Source organism: Hemiscyllium ocellatum, chromosome 9, assembly GCF_020745735.1.
Source record: "Hemiscyllium ocellatum isolate sHemOce1 chromosome 9, sHemOce1.pat.X.cur, whole genome shotgun sequence".
NCBI lineage: Eukaryota > Metazoa > Chordata > Chondrichthyes > Orectolobiformes > Hemiscylliidae > Hemiscyllium > Hemiscyllium ocellatum.
The window spans coordinates 105,114,657-105,132,504 of NC_083409.1; the positions used below are offsets into that span (position 1 = coordinate 105,114,657).

The 17,848-nt window shown below is 44.6% G+C and overlaps 1 protein-coding gene across 1 annotated transcript; it reads left to right on the forward strand.

The window, feature by feature from the left end:
* The first annotated feature begins 1,259 nt into the window (after positions 1-1,259).
* LOC132818556 (interferon-induced protein 44-like) lies at positions 1,260-17,045 on the forward strand. Its single transcript, XM_060829614.1, has 7 exons — positions 1,260-1,747; positions 4,415-4,454; positions 7,591-7,786; positions 9,091-9,231; positions 9,688-9,850; positions 11,927-12,027; positions 16,881-17,045. Exons 1-7 carry the CDS (start codon positions 1,264-1,266, stop codon positions 17,043-17,045), a joined length of 1,290 nt encoding a protein of 429 aa, XP_060685597.1. The 5' UTR covers positions 1,260-1,263.
* Positions 17,046-17,848: the final 803 nt, after the last annotated feature.

Consider the following 17,848-nt stretch of genomic DNA (forward strand, 5'->3'; position numbering starts at 1 on the left):
AGCAGAAGCAGGCCATTTGGCCCTTTGAGCCTGCTCTCCCATTCAATAAGATCATGGCTGATCTTTTCATGGAGTCAGCTCCTCTTACCCACCATCTCACCATATCCCTTAATTCCTTTATCATTCAAAAAATATCTATCAGAGCTTTAAAAGTGTTTTCTGAAGTTACGTCAACTACTTCATTGGGCAGGGGATTCCATAGATGTACAACTCTCTGGGTGAAGAAGCTCCTTCTCAATTCAGTCCGAAATCTGCTCCCCCTAATTTTGAGGCTATGCCCTCTTGTCCTAGTTTCACCCACCAGTGGAAACATCCTCTCTACTTCTATCCTATATATTCCCTTCATAATTTAATGTTTCTATAAGATGCCCCCTCATTCTTCTAAGTTCCACTGAATATAATCCCAGCCTATTCAGTATCCCCTCTTAAGCAAACTTCCTCAACTCATGAATCAACCGAGTGAACCCCTCAGTGCCAGGACATGCTTCCTCAAGTAAGGAGACCAAAACTGCATGGAGTACTCCAGGTGTGGCCTCACCATCACTTTGTACAGCTGCAACATAACCTCACTGCTTTTCAACTCAATCTGTTTATCAACGACAGATAAAATTCCATTTGCTTTCTTAATTACATTTTTTTCCTGCAAACCAACCCTCAGTGATTCATGCACAAGGACACCCAGGACATGGACTGCAGCAGTTCAGTAAAACACCTCGGTTATCTGAACATCAAATATCTGAATTTTGGATTATCCGAACATCTCAAGGTCCTGTAAAAACGTTATCCATTGTCTGAACAATCACTTATCCAAACAACATACTCTCTGCCCGTCTTGTTGGGGTAATTGAGGTTGCTCAGTACCTTGTTCTGGCTTTCTGTCCATATCCACTGACACCTTTAGCCTGTACCTAACTCATTCTTGAAAACATTCAATATTTTGGCGTCAACCCCTTTCTGTGATAGTGAATTCCACAGCGTCACCGCTCTCTGGGTGAAGACTCATCTCCTCATCTCAGCCCTAAAGGTCCCTCCACCGTATCCTTAGACTTGGGTCTGGACTTCCCGGTCATTGGGAAAATCCTTCCTCCATTGATCCTGTCTGGTTCTGGTAAAATTGTGCAGATTTCTATCAGATCTTGCCCCCTCCCCCTCTGCTGTTATAACCTGTTTCCATTCAGCTTTGCTTTGAGGAGGATGACAAGTTAGACTCAGGGCAGTTTGATTTTAATCTTATTTTGATCAAATATTTTCCAGGTTTCAACAATGAGTGCTGTCACACCCCGGCTCACGACAGCAGATCAGAAACAATTGTGTGAACTTTTGGGGAAAGTGAACTTCCATTTACTTTACAAAGCGAGTGTTCACAGTTTCCGCCTTGCTTCTCTCTATGAGAAATGTGGGAAACAAGGATCAACAATAACTGTCGGGTACAACAAGTCGGGTTTTATTTTTGGAGGTTACAGAACAAAAGATTTTGCTATCGGGTCTGAGGTGGATAATAAGGCTTTCCTTTTCCGACTGAACACGGATGTACCGGGAGGAAAGCCATTGAAGTTTCCTGTGAGACAAGATGCTGTGGCAGTCAGTGATCATTACAAACACGATCCAAATTTCGGAAACAGTCTTGTATTTAAGGTTAATGCTGAAAAGGTTGAGTTGAGATCTGATGGCTCCTACAGTGTTACAAATGGTGCCCTGTTTGGCCAAGATGAAGACCTTGTTGAACTTGAAGTTTACTGGGTGGAAGGTAAGGACATTTTAATTTAACCACCTGGGAATGGCTGAATAATCAGGAGCTTCTATCCAATTCTCAGATGAAGCCAGTCTGTCAGATTTAACCCTGTCTTTTTTTAAACGTTCAATCACAGAATGTGGGCATCTCTGGCTTGGTCTGCATTTATTGTCCATCCCGGATTACTCAGAGATCAGTTTAAGAGACAACCACCTTGTGGGGTGGAGGTCAGACATAGGCCAGGGAATGCACCAACACATTCCTTCCCTTCAGGACATTCATGAATCTGATGGGTCTTTTCCCTTGACCACCAATTCATGATCATTATTAGATTTTTAATTCCAGATTTATTCAAGTCACACCATTGGGGTCACTGCAGGATTCAGACCCAGGTCCCCAGAACATTAGCTGGGTCTCTGAATTAATAGTTGAGTGATTATACCATTCACTGTTTAATTTCTGCTTATACTTTAAGGTCGGGTGGACCTGGTTTGTTTTCATGGAACACAGGAGGTCAAGGGGCGATCTGATAGACATTTGTAAGATTATGAAGGGTATGGAGAGAGTGGAAAGTATGAGGCTTTTTCCTCAGGGAGGAGGGGTCAATTACTAGGGGACACAGGTTCAAGGTGCGGGGGTGGTGGGATGTTTAAAAGAGAAGTCTTTTAGGGAAGGAATCTGCCATCTTTACCTGGTCTGGTCTCCATGTGACTCCAGAGCCACAGCAATGTAGTTGACTCTTATCCGCTCTCTGGGCAATAAAGACTGGCCTTGCCAGAGCCGCCCTTATCCCGTGAATTAATTACAAAATCTCCCTTCCCTAGAAGTGGCAGGGAAGGTGTATAGTCAGGTGGGTTAGTACTGTGCAAGAAACACACCCCCTTTCCTCTTACCTCGGCAATCAGGTTCTGGCTGGAAAGGTCCATGAGAAACTTCTCCGACCCAGCACCCATCACGATGGTGATGGGGAGTTAATTGTTGCTGAAGCTGTCTGGACTGTTAACCACTTTAACAGCACTGCACCTTCACCCTGCCTCAGCTCATCTGCTGCCGATATCTTTGTTTGTGCCGCTGTTACTTCCAGATTCAGCTATTCCAGTGGAATCTCGTGTGGATTTTCCACACCATCCTCTGTAAACTTGAGATCGTCCAACTCTCTGTCTATGTATTAAATCATGTTCCCTTGTCACCTCCATGCACACAATGTCATTGGCTGCTGTTCAAACAAGATCTGCATTTGAAAATTCTCTACCTTGATTTGAAATCCCTCCATCACCGAGTTCCTTCCTGTCTCTATAATCTCCTCCAGCCATATAACCTTCTGAGAAATTTAGGTTCAGCTAATTCTGATCTCTGTCCAGGTGGTGAGACACCTGGCTTTGCAGTGGACAGTCTGGACACTCTCTAGTACCGATGGCTTCCTAGGTGGTATTTTGGCCCTTAGTCCATGGAGAGGATTTGATAACTGCACAGGCTGGAGATCAGAGTCAAAAAATGTGGGGGCAGAGAGGTCGGGAAGAGGTCACCAAGGATGGAGCAATGAGGGTAGTGCATAAAGACTAAGGCATCCAGCATCAGCAATCAGCATCGCTTTTCCAGCAACACATTTTTAAGCTCTGATCTCCAGCATCAGCAGTCCTCACTTTCTCAATCCTTGGTGGTCCTACACACACCCATCTGATCCCTAAACCCCGGCATTTCTTCCCTACATTTTTCCACTTTGCTTTCCTCCTTGAAGATCTTCCCTAAAATTTTCCTCTTGATTGAATTGCCGAATGTTTCATTATGTTACTTCATATAATGCTTTCTTTCATAATTCCCATGAAGCACAAGAGCAGAGTAGGTCATTTGGTCCACTGAGTCTATTCTGCCTTTCACTGAGTTCATGACTGATCTGGCTTTCGTGAACTGGATGCACTCACCTTCTCCCCATGATGAAAAATCTGTCTACCTCAGCCTTGAATATACTGAATGACTCAATCTCGACAGCACTCTGTGGTAAAGAAATACCATGGGACTATAAGATATTGGACCAGGTTCCACACTCTTGGGACATATGACTTGTTCACTACATTAGATTAACTTAAATCTTACCACAATACTTACTGGATCTTCTCTCTGTTTTTCTGTGCTCTCAGTTGATCAAGACCTCTCTCTGATGTTAGTTATTAATTTCTCTTCTGTTGAATTGGCTACTATGAGATTCTCTACCACAGAAAGTGGTGGAGTCTACATCATTGAACATATTCAAGAAAGTTTTTTTTACTGATATTGAAGTCATCCAGAGATCAGGGTAGAAAGCAGGAACATGATACTGAATAGGATGATCAACCATAGTCATTTTTAATCTTAGAATCATAGAATCCCTACTTTACAGAAAGAGACCATTTGGCCCATTGGGAGTGCACAGACCCTTTGAAGAGCATCCTACCCAGACCCACCCTCCCATAACGCCCCTGTTTACCATGGCTAATACACTTAGCACATCCTGGACACAATGGGGCCATTTAGCTTGAATGATAGAGCAGATTCGAAGGCCAAATGGCTTACCCCGCTTCTGTTCTGTAAACTTCTCATGGTGCACTTTCTCAAGCTCTACTCTCTTTTGTATCCTCTGCTACTGGTGTCTCCAATTTAGTTGTTGGGGTTGTTATCATGTTTTTTTATTTCTGTGCTTTCCAGAGATAAAAGCTCCCTGGAGGAACATAAACTGGACAAAAGAGTAAGTTATTTATTGGACATTTCTGTTCCATCAACAGGTGCAAACATAAAATTTAAAAAAAAACCTGAAATAAAGTAAATGAAACCCCTTCAAAAACTGTTTTGAGACTTTAAATATTAGTATTCTTTGTTTCTGTTTCTGTGCTGATTCTCAGAATCTTCATTTATGAAGAAGTGTCGTACTGGACTTGAATCATTAACTCTGGTTCCCTCTGAACAGATTCTTCTGATATAACTTCACAGAGGCCACGATCCCGTCACCAAGTCACTGTTTACTTACACTGGTATAGTACTTGACACTGATCCAGCTCCCTCAGAACCAGCTCTCAGAGTGAACAGAACCTCTGACACTCCTGTTTATATCTGTCAGCCAGGGGTCCCTGATTGGGACTGTTAACATGGTCCAATCAGGGAACTTATATCTATGAGGTCCATCTGTCCCACCTTGTTATATCCCTCCCGCTGGAAATTTAGGAACATAGGCCTGTTCTTTTCTTTATAGTCTCTCCTTGGGGCATCTTTGCAGCCAGTCGAGTTCCTCTGAGTCAGCCTTGGATATGGATAGTGTGTCCTGGATCGTAGGCAGTCTCTTACACCCGGAGCATCTCAGAAGAAATTCATCCTCACTTTTAGACAGCAAGGCTGTGATATTGTCTGTGTCTATCTCAGATTCCAAGTTTTCTTTGATTCTAGATAGAGGGATACCCCACAGGGATCTGGCAGCCATTCTGGCTGTTCTGAGGGGTCAGGTATGTTTTGCTCCTGCCCCGGTTGCAAGTTTGCAGCTATCATGAGGTCCAAGTGCTTGTTCAGGACCGCCTCACCTCCCTGAACTTAGTGTGTCACAGGGCCTGACCTCGCATCAATGATGTCTCTTACCCATCTGGGGCCATTCATGTAGTTTGGCATCAAACTTTGCTCCCTGGAGGAAACTTTCTCTCTCGCTTAGAGGAGTCGTGCATCTGGTATTTGTATTCCTGATGCCCCAGCCCCCAGGTCCAGGATTTAACCTGGGGTATGGAGCATCCCCCCCAATAGCAACTCTGCTGGAGTGATCCCTGGAGTTGCATGATGGGTAGTTTGATATCGATTTCAGGAAATACTTAAATTCCCTGCTGATAAATGATGGCCTATTGAATGTGACTAACAGTTCCGAGAGCTCATGTATTGCAGAATATATTTGCAGCTTTTCTATCACTGTTTTGTGTTTGATGAATGAATTTTACGCATATCTGACCACTTTGAGTGGGTGTCCACAATGACTAGGAACATTGAGCCCATGGAAGGACCGACATAGTTGCCATGTAACCGAGTCCAGGGTTTACCTTGCCATTCCCACCAATGTGGGGGAGCTGCTGGCAGTAATTTCTCTCCTTGTTGGCACTCCAGACAATGCCCCACCAACATAGCCATGTTTGCATCCAATCCTGGCCACCAGACATCACTTCTCACCAGCATCTTCATTTTGGATGTCTCTGGTGGAGGTCAGCCAGTATCCTTGCTCGGGGCAATCACTCTTGCTCCCCCAAAATAAAATGCCGTCCTCTACGGTGACCTGGTCTCGCCAGGTCCAGAAAGGTTTTGTTTCTGGTTGTGATTGCCGTGTTGTTTCCCACATCATCACTGGCTGTTTCAGTTTTGCCAGGACCAGATCCTTTTGCGTCCACAGTCTGGAGTGTGCAGAAGGGTGTCCAGAAAGTTTAAACCCAGAGTAGTCTCTTCCAGGGGAGGCACCATTGGTGGTGTACCTGCCAACCGGAGGTGGCTCAAGGCATCTCCATTTACTACTTGGCCTCCCGGACGTTGTTCCAACTTGTAATTGTAATCCATCGCTGGATTTGCCATGATGCTTTAGGCAACACAGCCTTACCCCCTTTGAGTAGCTATAGCCGTAGGGTTTGTGGTCTGTCAATATTACAGATATATGCCAATGGGTGGCACAGTGGCTCAGTAGTTAGCACTGCTGCCTCACAGCACCAGGGTCCTGGGTCAATTCCCAACTGTCTGGGTGGAGTTTGCACATTCTCCCCGTGTCTGCGTGGGTTCCCTCTGGGTGCTCTGGTTTCCTTCCACAGTCCAAAGATGTGCAGGTCAGGTGAATTGGCCATGCTAAATTGCCCACACCACCAGACGCCTGGAGGAAGAACGCCTCATCTTCCGCCTCGGAACACTTCAACCCCAGGGCATCAATGTGGACTTCAACAGCTTCCTCATTTCCCCTTCCCCCACCTCATCCTAGTTTCAAACTTCCAGCTCAGCACTGTCACCATGACTTGTCCGGACTTGTCCAACCTGCCTATCTTCTTTTCCATCTATCCACTCCACCCTCTCCTCCCTGACCTATCACCTTCATCTCCTCCCCCACTCACCCATTGTACACTATGCTACTCTCTCCCCACCCCACCCTCCCCTAGCTTATCTCTCCATGCTTCCAGCTCACTGCCTTTATTCCTGATGAAGGGCTTTTGCCCGAAACGTCGATTTCGCTGTTCGTTGGATGCTGCCTGAACTGCTGTGCTCTTCCAGCACCACTGATCCAGAATCTGGTTTCCAGCATCTGCAGTCATTGTTTTTACCCTGTGAGAAATGAATACTAGTCTAGCTATTTAGATGTGACATTGTTGCTAAACCATCATCTGGAATGTTTCTGGTGTCACTCCATACCTGGCACAGTTAACTTCCTATCTGTCCCGTCAACCCAACCAGGTGTTACAAAGGGGTTGGCTGATGTTCATAGAATCCCTAACAATGTGGAAACAGGCCATTTGGCCCAACAAATCTCTGAAGAGTAACCCACCCAGATGCATTCCCATACTCTTTTACTGTACATTTACCCCTGACTAATGCACCTAACCTACACATCCCCGAACACTCTGGGCAATTTAGCTTGGTCAATTCACCTACCGCCCAGAACCAATTATCAGTCTGTTTGGCAGCTGGCATTCACTTGTGGAATGTGCATTAGATTTAGGCCTCAAAGTGACTTTGCCATTATGCCTTTGGCCCAGAGGAAAAATGGTTAAAACCTGCCACACGATAATAATACTCTATCATTATCTTCCAACCCACCATGAGCAATACTCAGAGATCTCTTGCTTGAGCCATTAAATCCTGAACTCCACTTCTTTTGCGAACAGGAGCAAGCAAGAACTGCTGAAATTCATCATGGAGTATCAACCATTTGCCAGCTCTGTCTCAAAGGCGCGGGTTTTACTAATTGGGCCAGTTGGAGGAGGCAAGTCTAGTTTTGTCAACTCTGTCAATTCGGTTTTCCGTGGTCATGTCACCAATCGGACTCAGGTTGGAAGTGGACTGAGAAGTACGACCACAATGGTAAATATAGAAGTGCAGATACGGCTTTATATTTTTCTTGCCAATGTATTTCGCATCCTCTGGACTTGGTTCTTGCATTGCTCTCTAGTCTCTTACACCCTTTGAAATGCTATTAATCCTGTATCAACATTGATAGAAAGTATCAATCCAGCAATGTCTGCACGCACTATTCATTGATAATCCAGGTGATTCACCCTCCCCATGGGTAGGATTGTGATCACAGCATCTCTATTGTACAGGCTGGTGAATAAACGTGGCTGTCTGTTTTTGGTCTGAATGGATCTTGCTTAAGAGTTGAATTCCTTGACCCACTGAGTGGATTTAGAGCATTGTAGAGTCAGTGTAGACAATACTGCGAAATGGTCATTTCCCATAAATGCCCATCTAATCAATTTCCTTTTGAAGCCAATGGTTGCCTCTACTACTTCCAGCCTCATAGGCCGCACAATTCAGGCTAATTGCTGTGTAAAAAGGTTTTAGTCACATCTCGTCTTCCCCCCAGAATGTATTGCCCAAAACCAGTCCTGGACCACTCTGGTAGATGTGGTCGTCAAGATGCCACAACAATGGCTCTTCTTCCTCAGGCCCAGGAAATTCAGCATGTCCATAAGGACCCTCACCAACTTTGACAAATACACCACAAATAGCATTTTATCCAGGTGTCTTATAGCCTGGTACGGCAACTGCTCTTCCCAGGACTGTAAGAAACTACAGAAGGTTGTGTGCGCAGCCCAGAACATCACAGAAGTCAACCTCCCATCAATGGACTCTATTTACCCATCTTGTTGCCGCAGGTCAGAGACGAGGGATACTGGGGTGAGTAACTTGCCTCCTGACATCCCAAAATTTATCCACCATCTACAAGGCACAAGTCAGGTGTATGATGTAACACCAGGTGCTGGTGTTGGACTGGGGTGGACAAGGTCAGAAGTCACATGACATCAGGTTATAGTCCAATAGGTTTACTTGAAATCTCAAGATTTTGGAGCACTGCTCCTTTGTCAGGTGAAGTCAGGTCCCTGGCACAGTGAGGCAGCTGTGCTGTCCTACTCTGCTACTGTGCTGCCCTAGCATTGTCAGATTATTTGTTTTGCCTAAATCAGCTGTAGCAATGGTCATTTGACAATTCCACTATCGCTCTATCAGGCGATGGTCATGATGCTAGAAGGAACCTAGAAATATCTTGTCACTTTTTGTCTAAGCAATTCCCCCATTCTGTGATGGCAGATCCTTCAGGGCTATTTTTGTTAGTTTACCCTTGCAAGTGATTTCACTTTGTGCTTTGATATTTTGTTTAATTGCAGTATTCGACATACTCCTTCAGAAATGACACTCCTCCTTTGATCCTTTGTGATACAATGGGACTTGCAGAAGACACTGCGCCAGGGCTGCATAGTGATGATATTATCAGTATCATCAAAGGTTATATTCCGAACAAGTATAAGGTAACCTGGTTTTCTTTGTTTCTTTTTATTTCCTCCCCTCCCCCCCCCCACCTCATTATTTGTGGCTAAATGTGTCAGCAATCTGATCTAAAATGGTTAGACGGCTGCTTTGTGATGTAGAGTGATGCTATTCCTTTAACAATACTTGCCGAATCTTTATAATTAATCTGATTTGTTCATCGGCTTATTGCCTGTTCCTGCCAAGAGGTAGAGAAAGCACGTGTGTCTCCATCAGGAGACTGTTCCTGAATCTGCCTGATTCTCCACCCTAAGGCTTTGTGTCATTGTCAACAATTCAGCTCAAAGTTTAACTCTTTCAGAACAATTGTAACTTGCACAATAATCAGCATGATCTAGAGGTCAACTCGGATGGATTCTAAATCCCAGCCTCACCAATGATGCCTAAATGAATAAAAATGTAAATATCATTTTAAAGTCAGGTTCTTTTCCTTGCAGTTTGCAGCTTATTCACCATTCAAAGCTGGTGACATATCACCAAGAGCTATTAATGAGAAGATACATTGTGTTGCATATGTGATTGATGTGAGTAAAACCCCTGTGCTGTCCCCTGAAATGAAAATGAAAATCCGTGCCATTCGATCAAAGATTGATGAATTGGGTGAGTGTTGCTTTCTGTACTGAGTACCACTGAAGTAAAAACCAATTTGTCTTGAACTCATCAGGACAGTTTGCAAGAATACCAATGGGGAAAACAAGCATTTACACTCTATGTCAGATGCTATGCTGATTGGTTGGCTAGTGGACTTTGGTGGAGGTATTACCATGGAGAATGGAGCAATTAATGATGATAAATTTGTTAACTGCCAGGAGTTGTTTAGATTTTAAACAGAGAGGGTTAACTTTAATCAGTGCGCGTCCCACTGCCTTGACGCTCTCTGATGATCTAAAGCAAGGTTCTATATTTATCGAAACATTGAAACTATTAGCTGTTGTCAGCCACTCAGCTCTTTGAGTCTGCCTTGCCTTTCAAATGGGATTGGCTGATCCTCTTTCTCAACACCACATTCCTGCTTTCTCCACATACCTCTTCATGCTTTTAATATTTAACAATTTATCAGTTTCCTGAGAGTATTCAATGTTTTGATGCCCTCAGTTTTCTGTATTCAATGTTTTGACCTCCAGAGCTCCATCATCTTTTGAATGAAGACGTGTTTCCTCTTCTCAATTCCAAATGGCCAACCCTGCATCTGAGATTGTGACCTCTGGTTCCAGACTCCCCATTCAGGGAAATCGTCCTCCCTGCATCTAGTTTGTTAAGAATTTTGTATGTATCAATTCGATATTTTCTCATCTTCCTGAAACTCGAGTGAAGACAGACGCAGTTAAACCAATCTCTGATACAACAGTTCTGAGGAGGGGTCGCTAAGGTAGAAGGTAGAAGACAGCTTTTCAGGTTTTCAGATGGAGGATTGTTTTTCACACTGAAGGCCTGTGACTTGTGGTGTGTCACAACAATCGGTACTGGGCCCACTACTTTTTGTCATTTACATAAATGATTCGGATACGAACATAGAAGGTGTAGTTAGTAAGTTTGCTGATGACACCAAAATTGGAGGTGTAGTGGACAGTGAAGAGGGTTACCTCAGAATACAACAGGATCTTGATCAGATGCGCTGATGAGCTGAGGAGTGGCAGATGGAGTTTAATTCAGATAAATGCGAGGTGTGGCATTTTGGAAAAGCAAATCGCAGCAGGACTTCTTAGGGCAAATCTTGGCACATATTGATAAGGTCTTTGGGAGTATTGCTGAACAATAGACCTTGGAGTGCACGTTTATTGTTCCTTGAAAGTAGAGTCACAGGTAGGTAGGATGGTGAAGGAGGCATATCTTTCCTTTATTGGTCAGAGCATTGGGTGTAAGAGTTGGGAGGTCATGTTGTGGCTGTACAGGATGTTGGTTAGGCCATTTTTGGAATACTGCGTGCAATTCTGGTCTCCTTCCTATCGGAAGGATGTTGTGAAACTTGAACGGGTTCAGAAAAGATTTACAAGGATGATGCCAGGGTTGGAGGATTTGAGCTATAGGAAGAGGCTGAATAGGCTGGGGCTGTTTTCCCTGGAGCGTCAGAGACTGAGGGTAGAATTTATAGAAGTTTACAAAATCATGAGGGGCATAGATAGGATAAGTCTTTTCTCTGGGGTGGGGGAGTCCAGAACTGGAGGGCATAGATTTAGGGTGAGAGGGGAAAGATATAGAAGAGACCTAAGGGGCAACTTTTTCACACAGAGGGTGGTACACCTATGGAATGAACTGCCAGAGGAAGTGGTGGAGGCTGATACAATTCCAGCATTTAAAGGGCATCTGGATGGGTATATGAATAGGAAGGGTTTGGAGGGATATGGGCTGGGTGCTGACAGATGGGACTGTATTGGGTTGGGATATTTGGTTGTGATGGACGATTTGGACCGAAGGATCTGTTTCTATGCTGAAAATCTCTATGAATCTAAGTGAAGTTGCTTTCATCATGTAGGTGTTTTGATGGTCAATCATGAGCAAAATGACCAAATGGTCTGTTTTTTTAATGACATGAGTTACCCTTCTTCAGAGTTGATATCACAGCTTTACCTTTTGAAGGAGAATAGATTGACAATGTACAATCTCTTTACCCTCAGATATTGTGACCCATCGCAGAAGTTAATTTCCTAATAACTGAATTATTCATTCCATTTCTAGAGGTTCCACAGATTGTCTTACTAACAAAAGTGGATGAAGAATGCCCTATGGTTGGAAATAATGTGAAAACTGTCTACTGGAGTGAGCTCATTGAAAAAAAGGTATTATTTTTACCGTACACTCAGCTGTGGTAGTGTCATCATTTACAAGGTGAACTTACCAGTGTTCAAGCTATGATTTTGTGGCTTTCTTTATGAAGTGGTCTGGAATTTGTGGGGGTCTGCAATACACTGCCTGGGAATGTAGTGGATGTGGGGACCCTCACAAACCTGAAGAAATACTTGGATGAGCACTTGAAATGTCATGACATTCAAAGCTATGGGCCCAGTGCGGGACAGTGTGGTTTATTTTAGTGTGATTAGATTAGATTACTTACAGTGTGGAAACAGGCCCTTCGACCCAACAAGTCCACACCGACCCGCCGAAGCGCAACCCACCCATACCCCTACATTTACCCCTTACCTAACACTATGGGCAATTTAGCATGGCCAATTCACCTGACCCGCACATCTTTGGACTGTGGGAGGAAACCGGAGCACCCGGAGGAAACCCACGCAGACACTGGGAGAACGTGCAAACTCCACAGTCAGTCGCCTGAGTCGGGAATTGAACCCAGGTCTCAGGCGCTGTGAGGCAGCAGTGCTAACCACTGTGCCACCGTGCCGCCCACTATAGTGTGGTGTAGTGGTAGTACAGACTTGATGGGTGAAGAGCCTCTTCTGTACCTGTATGATTCTATATGGTATCATTGCCTTTCTGGTATAAAAGGAGACCATTGAACCGATCATGCTGGATCTCTGCAGTGAAATCCGGTCTGATCGCTTCTGCTCCGTCCCTGTGTTCCTGTAAGTTTATTTTCCTTAAATGCCTGTTCTTATCTGGGGCAGATTCAGAGGAGTCAGACCCAGTCCTGGTCCTGGTTTCCTCATACAGTCCAAAGATGTGCAGGTTAGGTGGATTAGCCATGCTCAATTCCCAGGGTGAAACAGGGCTGTGTGGACTGGGTGGCTTAGCCATGGGAAATGCATGGAATACAGGGATAGAAAGGAGAGTGGATCCTGGTGGGATGCTCTTCAGAGGGTCGGTGTGTATTTGACGGGCCAAATGGCCTGTTTTCACATTGCAGGGGTTCTATGAGTCTATAATTTTCTGGACAGCCATCAAGTACTGGAGAGCATAACTGTGAGTCAGGTAGATCCGAGGAATGAGACATCAAGTGGAGCCTGACACTGTGGCAAAGAAGGGAGGGGGGCAGAATAGAAAAGTACCCGTGGTAGGGGACTCGATAGTTAGGAGAATCGACAGGAGATTTTGTGGTCAGGATTAGGATTCCCAGAAGGTATGTTGCCTCCCTGGTGCCAGGGTCCGGGACGTCTCCGATCGGGTGTATAAGGTTCTAAAAGGGGAGGGCAAACAGCCAGAAATCGTGTTACGTATTGGCACTAATGATATAGCCAGGAAAAGGATCGAGGATATAAAAAGTGATTTCAGGGAGTTAGGATGGAAGCTGCAGAGCAGGACGAACAGAGTAGTGTTCTCTAGTTTACTACCGGTGCCACGAGATGGCGAGGCTAGGAACAGGGAGCGGGCACAGCTTAACAGGTGGCTGTGCAGCTGGTGTAGGACGGAGGGCTTCAGATATGTAGATAATTGGGATGCCTTCTGAGGAAGGTGGGACCTGTACAAGAAGATTGCATCTGAACTGGAAGGGGACCAATGTCCTGGGTGGAAGGTTTGCTCGAGTAGTTCGAGAGGGTTTAAACTAGTATGGCAGGGGGGTGGGAACCTGAGCTGTACACCAGAGGTGAGAGTTGATGCAGATGAGGCAATAGCAAGAGGTAGACCAGCTAGTGGGAAGGATTTTCCTGGGAAGGAACCAAGGGATCAGTTAAAGTGTGTTTGCTTTAACGCAAGGAGGATCAGGAATCAAAGTGACGAACTTAGAGCATGGACCAGTACCTGGTGCTATGATGTGTGGCCATAACAGAGACATGGGTTTCTCAGGGGCAGGAATGGTTGCTGGATGTTCCAGGGTTTAGAGCATTTAAAAAGAATAGGGAGGGGGGACAAAGAGGAGGGGGTGTAGCACTGCTAGTCAGAGAGGGTATCACAGCTACAGAAGCTTCCATTGTCGAGGAAGGTCTGCCTACCGAGTCAGTATGGGTAGAAATTAGGAACAGCAAGGGAGCAGTCACCTCATTAGGGGTTTACTACAGGCCCCCCAATAGCAGCAGGGAGATGGAAGAAAGAATAGGTCAGCAGATTTTGGAAAAGTGTGGACGTAGTAGGGTTGTTGTAATGGGCGACTTTAACTTTCCCAATATTGATTGGAACCTCCTACGAGCAGAAGATTTAAATGGAGCTGTTTATACAAGGTGTGTTCAGGAGGGTTTCCTAACTCAGTACATTGACAGGCCAATGAGGGGAGAGGCCATTCTAGACTTGTTGCTCGGAAACAGGGCAGGTATCAGATCTTGTGGTGGGAGAGCATTTTGATGATAGTGACCACAACAGCCTCACATTCTACATAGCTATGGAGAAGGAGAGGATTAGGCAAAATGGGAGGATATTTAATTGGGAAAGAGGAAACTATGGTGCGATTAGACATGAGTTAGGAAGCATGGATTGGGAGCAATTTTTCCCTGGTAAAGGCACTATAGACATGTGGAGACTGTTTAAGGAACAGTTGTTGCGAGTAATGAATAAATATGTCCCTCTGAGACAGGCAAGAATTGGTAAGATAAAGGAACCTTGGATGGCGAGAGCGGTGGAGCGTCTCGTCAAAACGAAGAAGGTAGCTTACATAACATGGAGGAAGCTAGGGTCAAGCTCAGCTCTAGAGGATTACAGGCAGGTGCGGAAGGAGCTCATAAATGGTCTGAGGAGAGCCAGGAGGAGGCACGAGAAAGGCTTGGCAGAACGGATTAAAGAGAACACAAAGGCATTTTACACTTATGTGAGGAATAAGAGAATGGTCAAAGAAAGAGTAGGGCCGATCAGGGATAGCATAGGGAATTTGTGTGTGGAGTCTGAGGAGGTAGGGGAAGCCCTAAATGAGTTTTTTGCTTCTGTCTTTACAAAAGAAATTAACTTTGTAGTGAATGAAACCTTTGAAGAGCAGGTGTGTATGCTGGAACGGATAGAAATAGAGGAAGCTGATGTGCTGAAAATTTTGGCAAACGTTAAGATTGACAAGTCGCCAGGCCCGGACCAGATTTGTCCTTGGCTGCTTTGGGAAACGAGAAATGCAATTGCTTCGCCACTTGCAATGACCTTTGCATCCTCGCTCTCCACTGGAATCGTACCTGAGGACTAGAGAGAGGCAAATGTAATTCCTCTCTTCAAGAAAGGAAGTATGGAAATCCTCAGCAATTACAGACCAGTACGTCTCATGTCTGTCGTCTGCAAGGTTTTAGAAAGGATTCTGAGGGATAGGATTTATGACCATCTGGAAGAGCATGGCTTGATTAAATGCAGTCACTGCGGCTTTTGAGGGGTAGATCATGCCTCACAAACCTTATCGAGTTCTTTGAGGATGTGACTAGAAAAGTTGATGAGGGTCGAGCTGTGGATGAGGTGGCATTTGATAGGGTTCCCCATGGTAGGCTCATTCAGAAGGTCAGAAGGAATGGGATTCAGGGGAACATAGCTGTCTGGATACAGAATTGGCTGGCCAACAGAAAACAGTGAGTGGTAGCAGAGGGAAAATATTCTGCCTGGAAGTCAGTGGTGAGTGGTGTTCCACAGGGCTCTGTCCTTGGGCCTCTACTGTTTTTAATTTTTATTAATGACTTGGATGAGGGGATTGAAGGATGGGTCAGCAAGTTTGCAGATGACACAAAGGTTGGAGGTGTCGTTGATAGTAAAAAGGCTGTTGTAGGCTGCAGCAGGACATTGACAGGATGCAGAGATGGGCTGAGAGGTGGCAGATGGAGTTCAACCTGTATAAATGCGAGGTGGTGCATTTTGGAAGGTCGAATTTGAAAGCTGAGTATAGGATTAAGGATAGGATTCTCGGCAGTGTGGAAGAACAGAGGGATCTTGGTGTGCAGGTACAAAGATCCCTTAAAATGGCCACCCAAGTGGACAGGGTTGTTAAGAAAGCATATGGTGTTTTGGCTTTTACTAACAGGGGGATTGAGTTTGAGAGTCATGAGATCTTGTTGCAGCTCTATAAAACTTTGGTTAGACCGCACTTGGAATACTGAGTCCAGTTCTGGTCACCCTATTATAGGAAAGATGTGGATGCTTTGGAGAGGGTTCAGAGGAGGTTTACCAGGATGCTGCCTGGACTGGAGGGCTTATCTTACGAAGAGAGGTTGACTGAGCTCGGACTTTATTCAATGGAGAAAAGGAGGAGGAGAGGAGCCTAATTGAGGTATACAAGATAATGAGAGGCATAGATAGAGTCGATAGCTAGAGACTATTTCCCAGGGCAGAAATGGCTAACATGAGGGGTCATGGTTTTAAGCTGGGTGGAGGAAAGTATCGAGGGGATGTCAGAGGCGGGTTCTTTACACAGAGAGTTGGGAGAGCATGGAATTCAGTTGTGGGAGCAAGGTCATTGAGGATATTTAAGAGACTGCTGGACATGCATATGGTCACAGAAATTTGAGGGTACATACATGGGGATCAATGGTCAGCGCAACATTGTGGGCTGAAGGGCTTGTTCTGTGCTGTACTGTTCTATGTTCCATGTTCTAAGATTCAGCTTTTGGAATTTTCCAACATGTTTGAGGTGCTTACAACCTGAGTAGTTGATGGTGAAGACTGTGGTGTTGACAGGAAAGGGGTAAATAGAAAAGTAGTCATGGAAGAAACCTTACAGTAAGTCCCTTCCTTTTGTTGACTTCTAACATTGTGCTTTATCAAGCAACTAGCAGTGAGGGCGAGCTTGATGAACCAAATATCTTCTGTTCTTATGTCACTAATAAACCATATGCTTTTTCTCCAGGTGATGGAACTTGGAAAACAGCTTGGTATTGCAGTTTCATTCATAATTCCTGTGCAAAATTATTGGTCAGTTCATGAGCTTCATTATGCTACAGATATTTTAATACTCTCTGCTGTGGTACAGATGTTACGATTTGCAGATGATTATTTTGAGAATTCTGTTTAGTTTATCACCAAACTGTGACATAAGTTTCTCATGACTTTGTCTTTTCTGAGTTATTGCTAGTTTTAGTTGGGAGAATTCAAATGCTATGAGCAATCATTCCTCTGCTGCATTTCACAAACTTGGAATGAATTGTTTTCCAAAGGTTTACAGAGGGATGCTGAAAGGGTAAATGATCCTGCCCTGAAGTCTGTAAATGTTTTATGGCCATTGAGGTGTCTTTGTATTGTTGTTATATTAATCATTCTTTTTATTAAGGATGTTATTAAAAATATTAGAAGGAGTGCAGAAAATCTTTACTAGGATGCTACTTGGACTGGAAGGTTTGAGTCCAAAGAGAGGTTAGATAAGCTTAGATTTTTTTCACTGGAGAATAGGAGATTGAGAGGAGACCTTGTTTTGAGGTTTATAAAATCTTGAGGGGCATTGATAAGGTAAACAGCCACCAGCGTTTCCTCATGATAGGGGTGTCTGAAACTGGAGGGCATGGGTTTAAGGTGAGAGGGGAGTGATACAAAAGGATCCAGAGGGACAGTTTGTTCACACAGAGGGTGGTGAGTGTCTGGAAGAGGCTGCCAGCGGCAGTGGTGGAAGCAAGTGCCAATTTGTCATTTAAGAAACATTTTGACGCACACATTGATGGGATAGGTACAGAGGGACATGGATCAAACACAAGCAATTAGGACTGGTTTAAATTGTGAAAACTGGGTGTCATTAGCGAGTTAGGTCAAAGAGCCTGTTTCCATGCTGTAGATCACTATGACTCGATGCTAGAGTTTGCCATCTGTGTGAATTTACATGCAGCA

Excerpts from the sequence above, each read along its gene's own strand:
- LOC132818556 (XM_060829614.1), top strand. The coding sequence starts at position 1,264 with ATGAGTGCTGTCACACCCCGGCTCACGACAGCAGATCAGAAACAATTG. Across the intron at positions 7,787-9,090 it reads TGAGAAGTACGACCACAATG|TATTCGACATACTCCTTCAG; the intron begins GTAAATATAGAA and ends GTTTAATTGCAG. Across the intron at positions 12,028-16,880 it reads GTGAGCTCATTGAAAAAAAG|GTGATGGAACTTGGAAAACA; the intron begins GTATTATTTTTA and ends CTTTTTCTCCAG.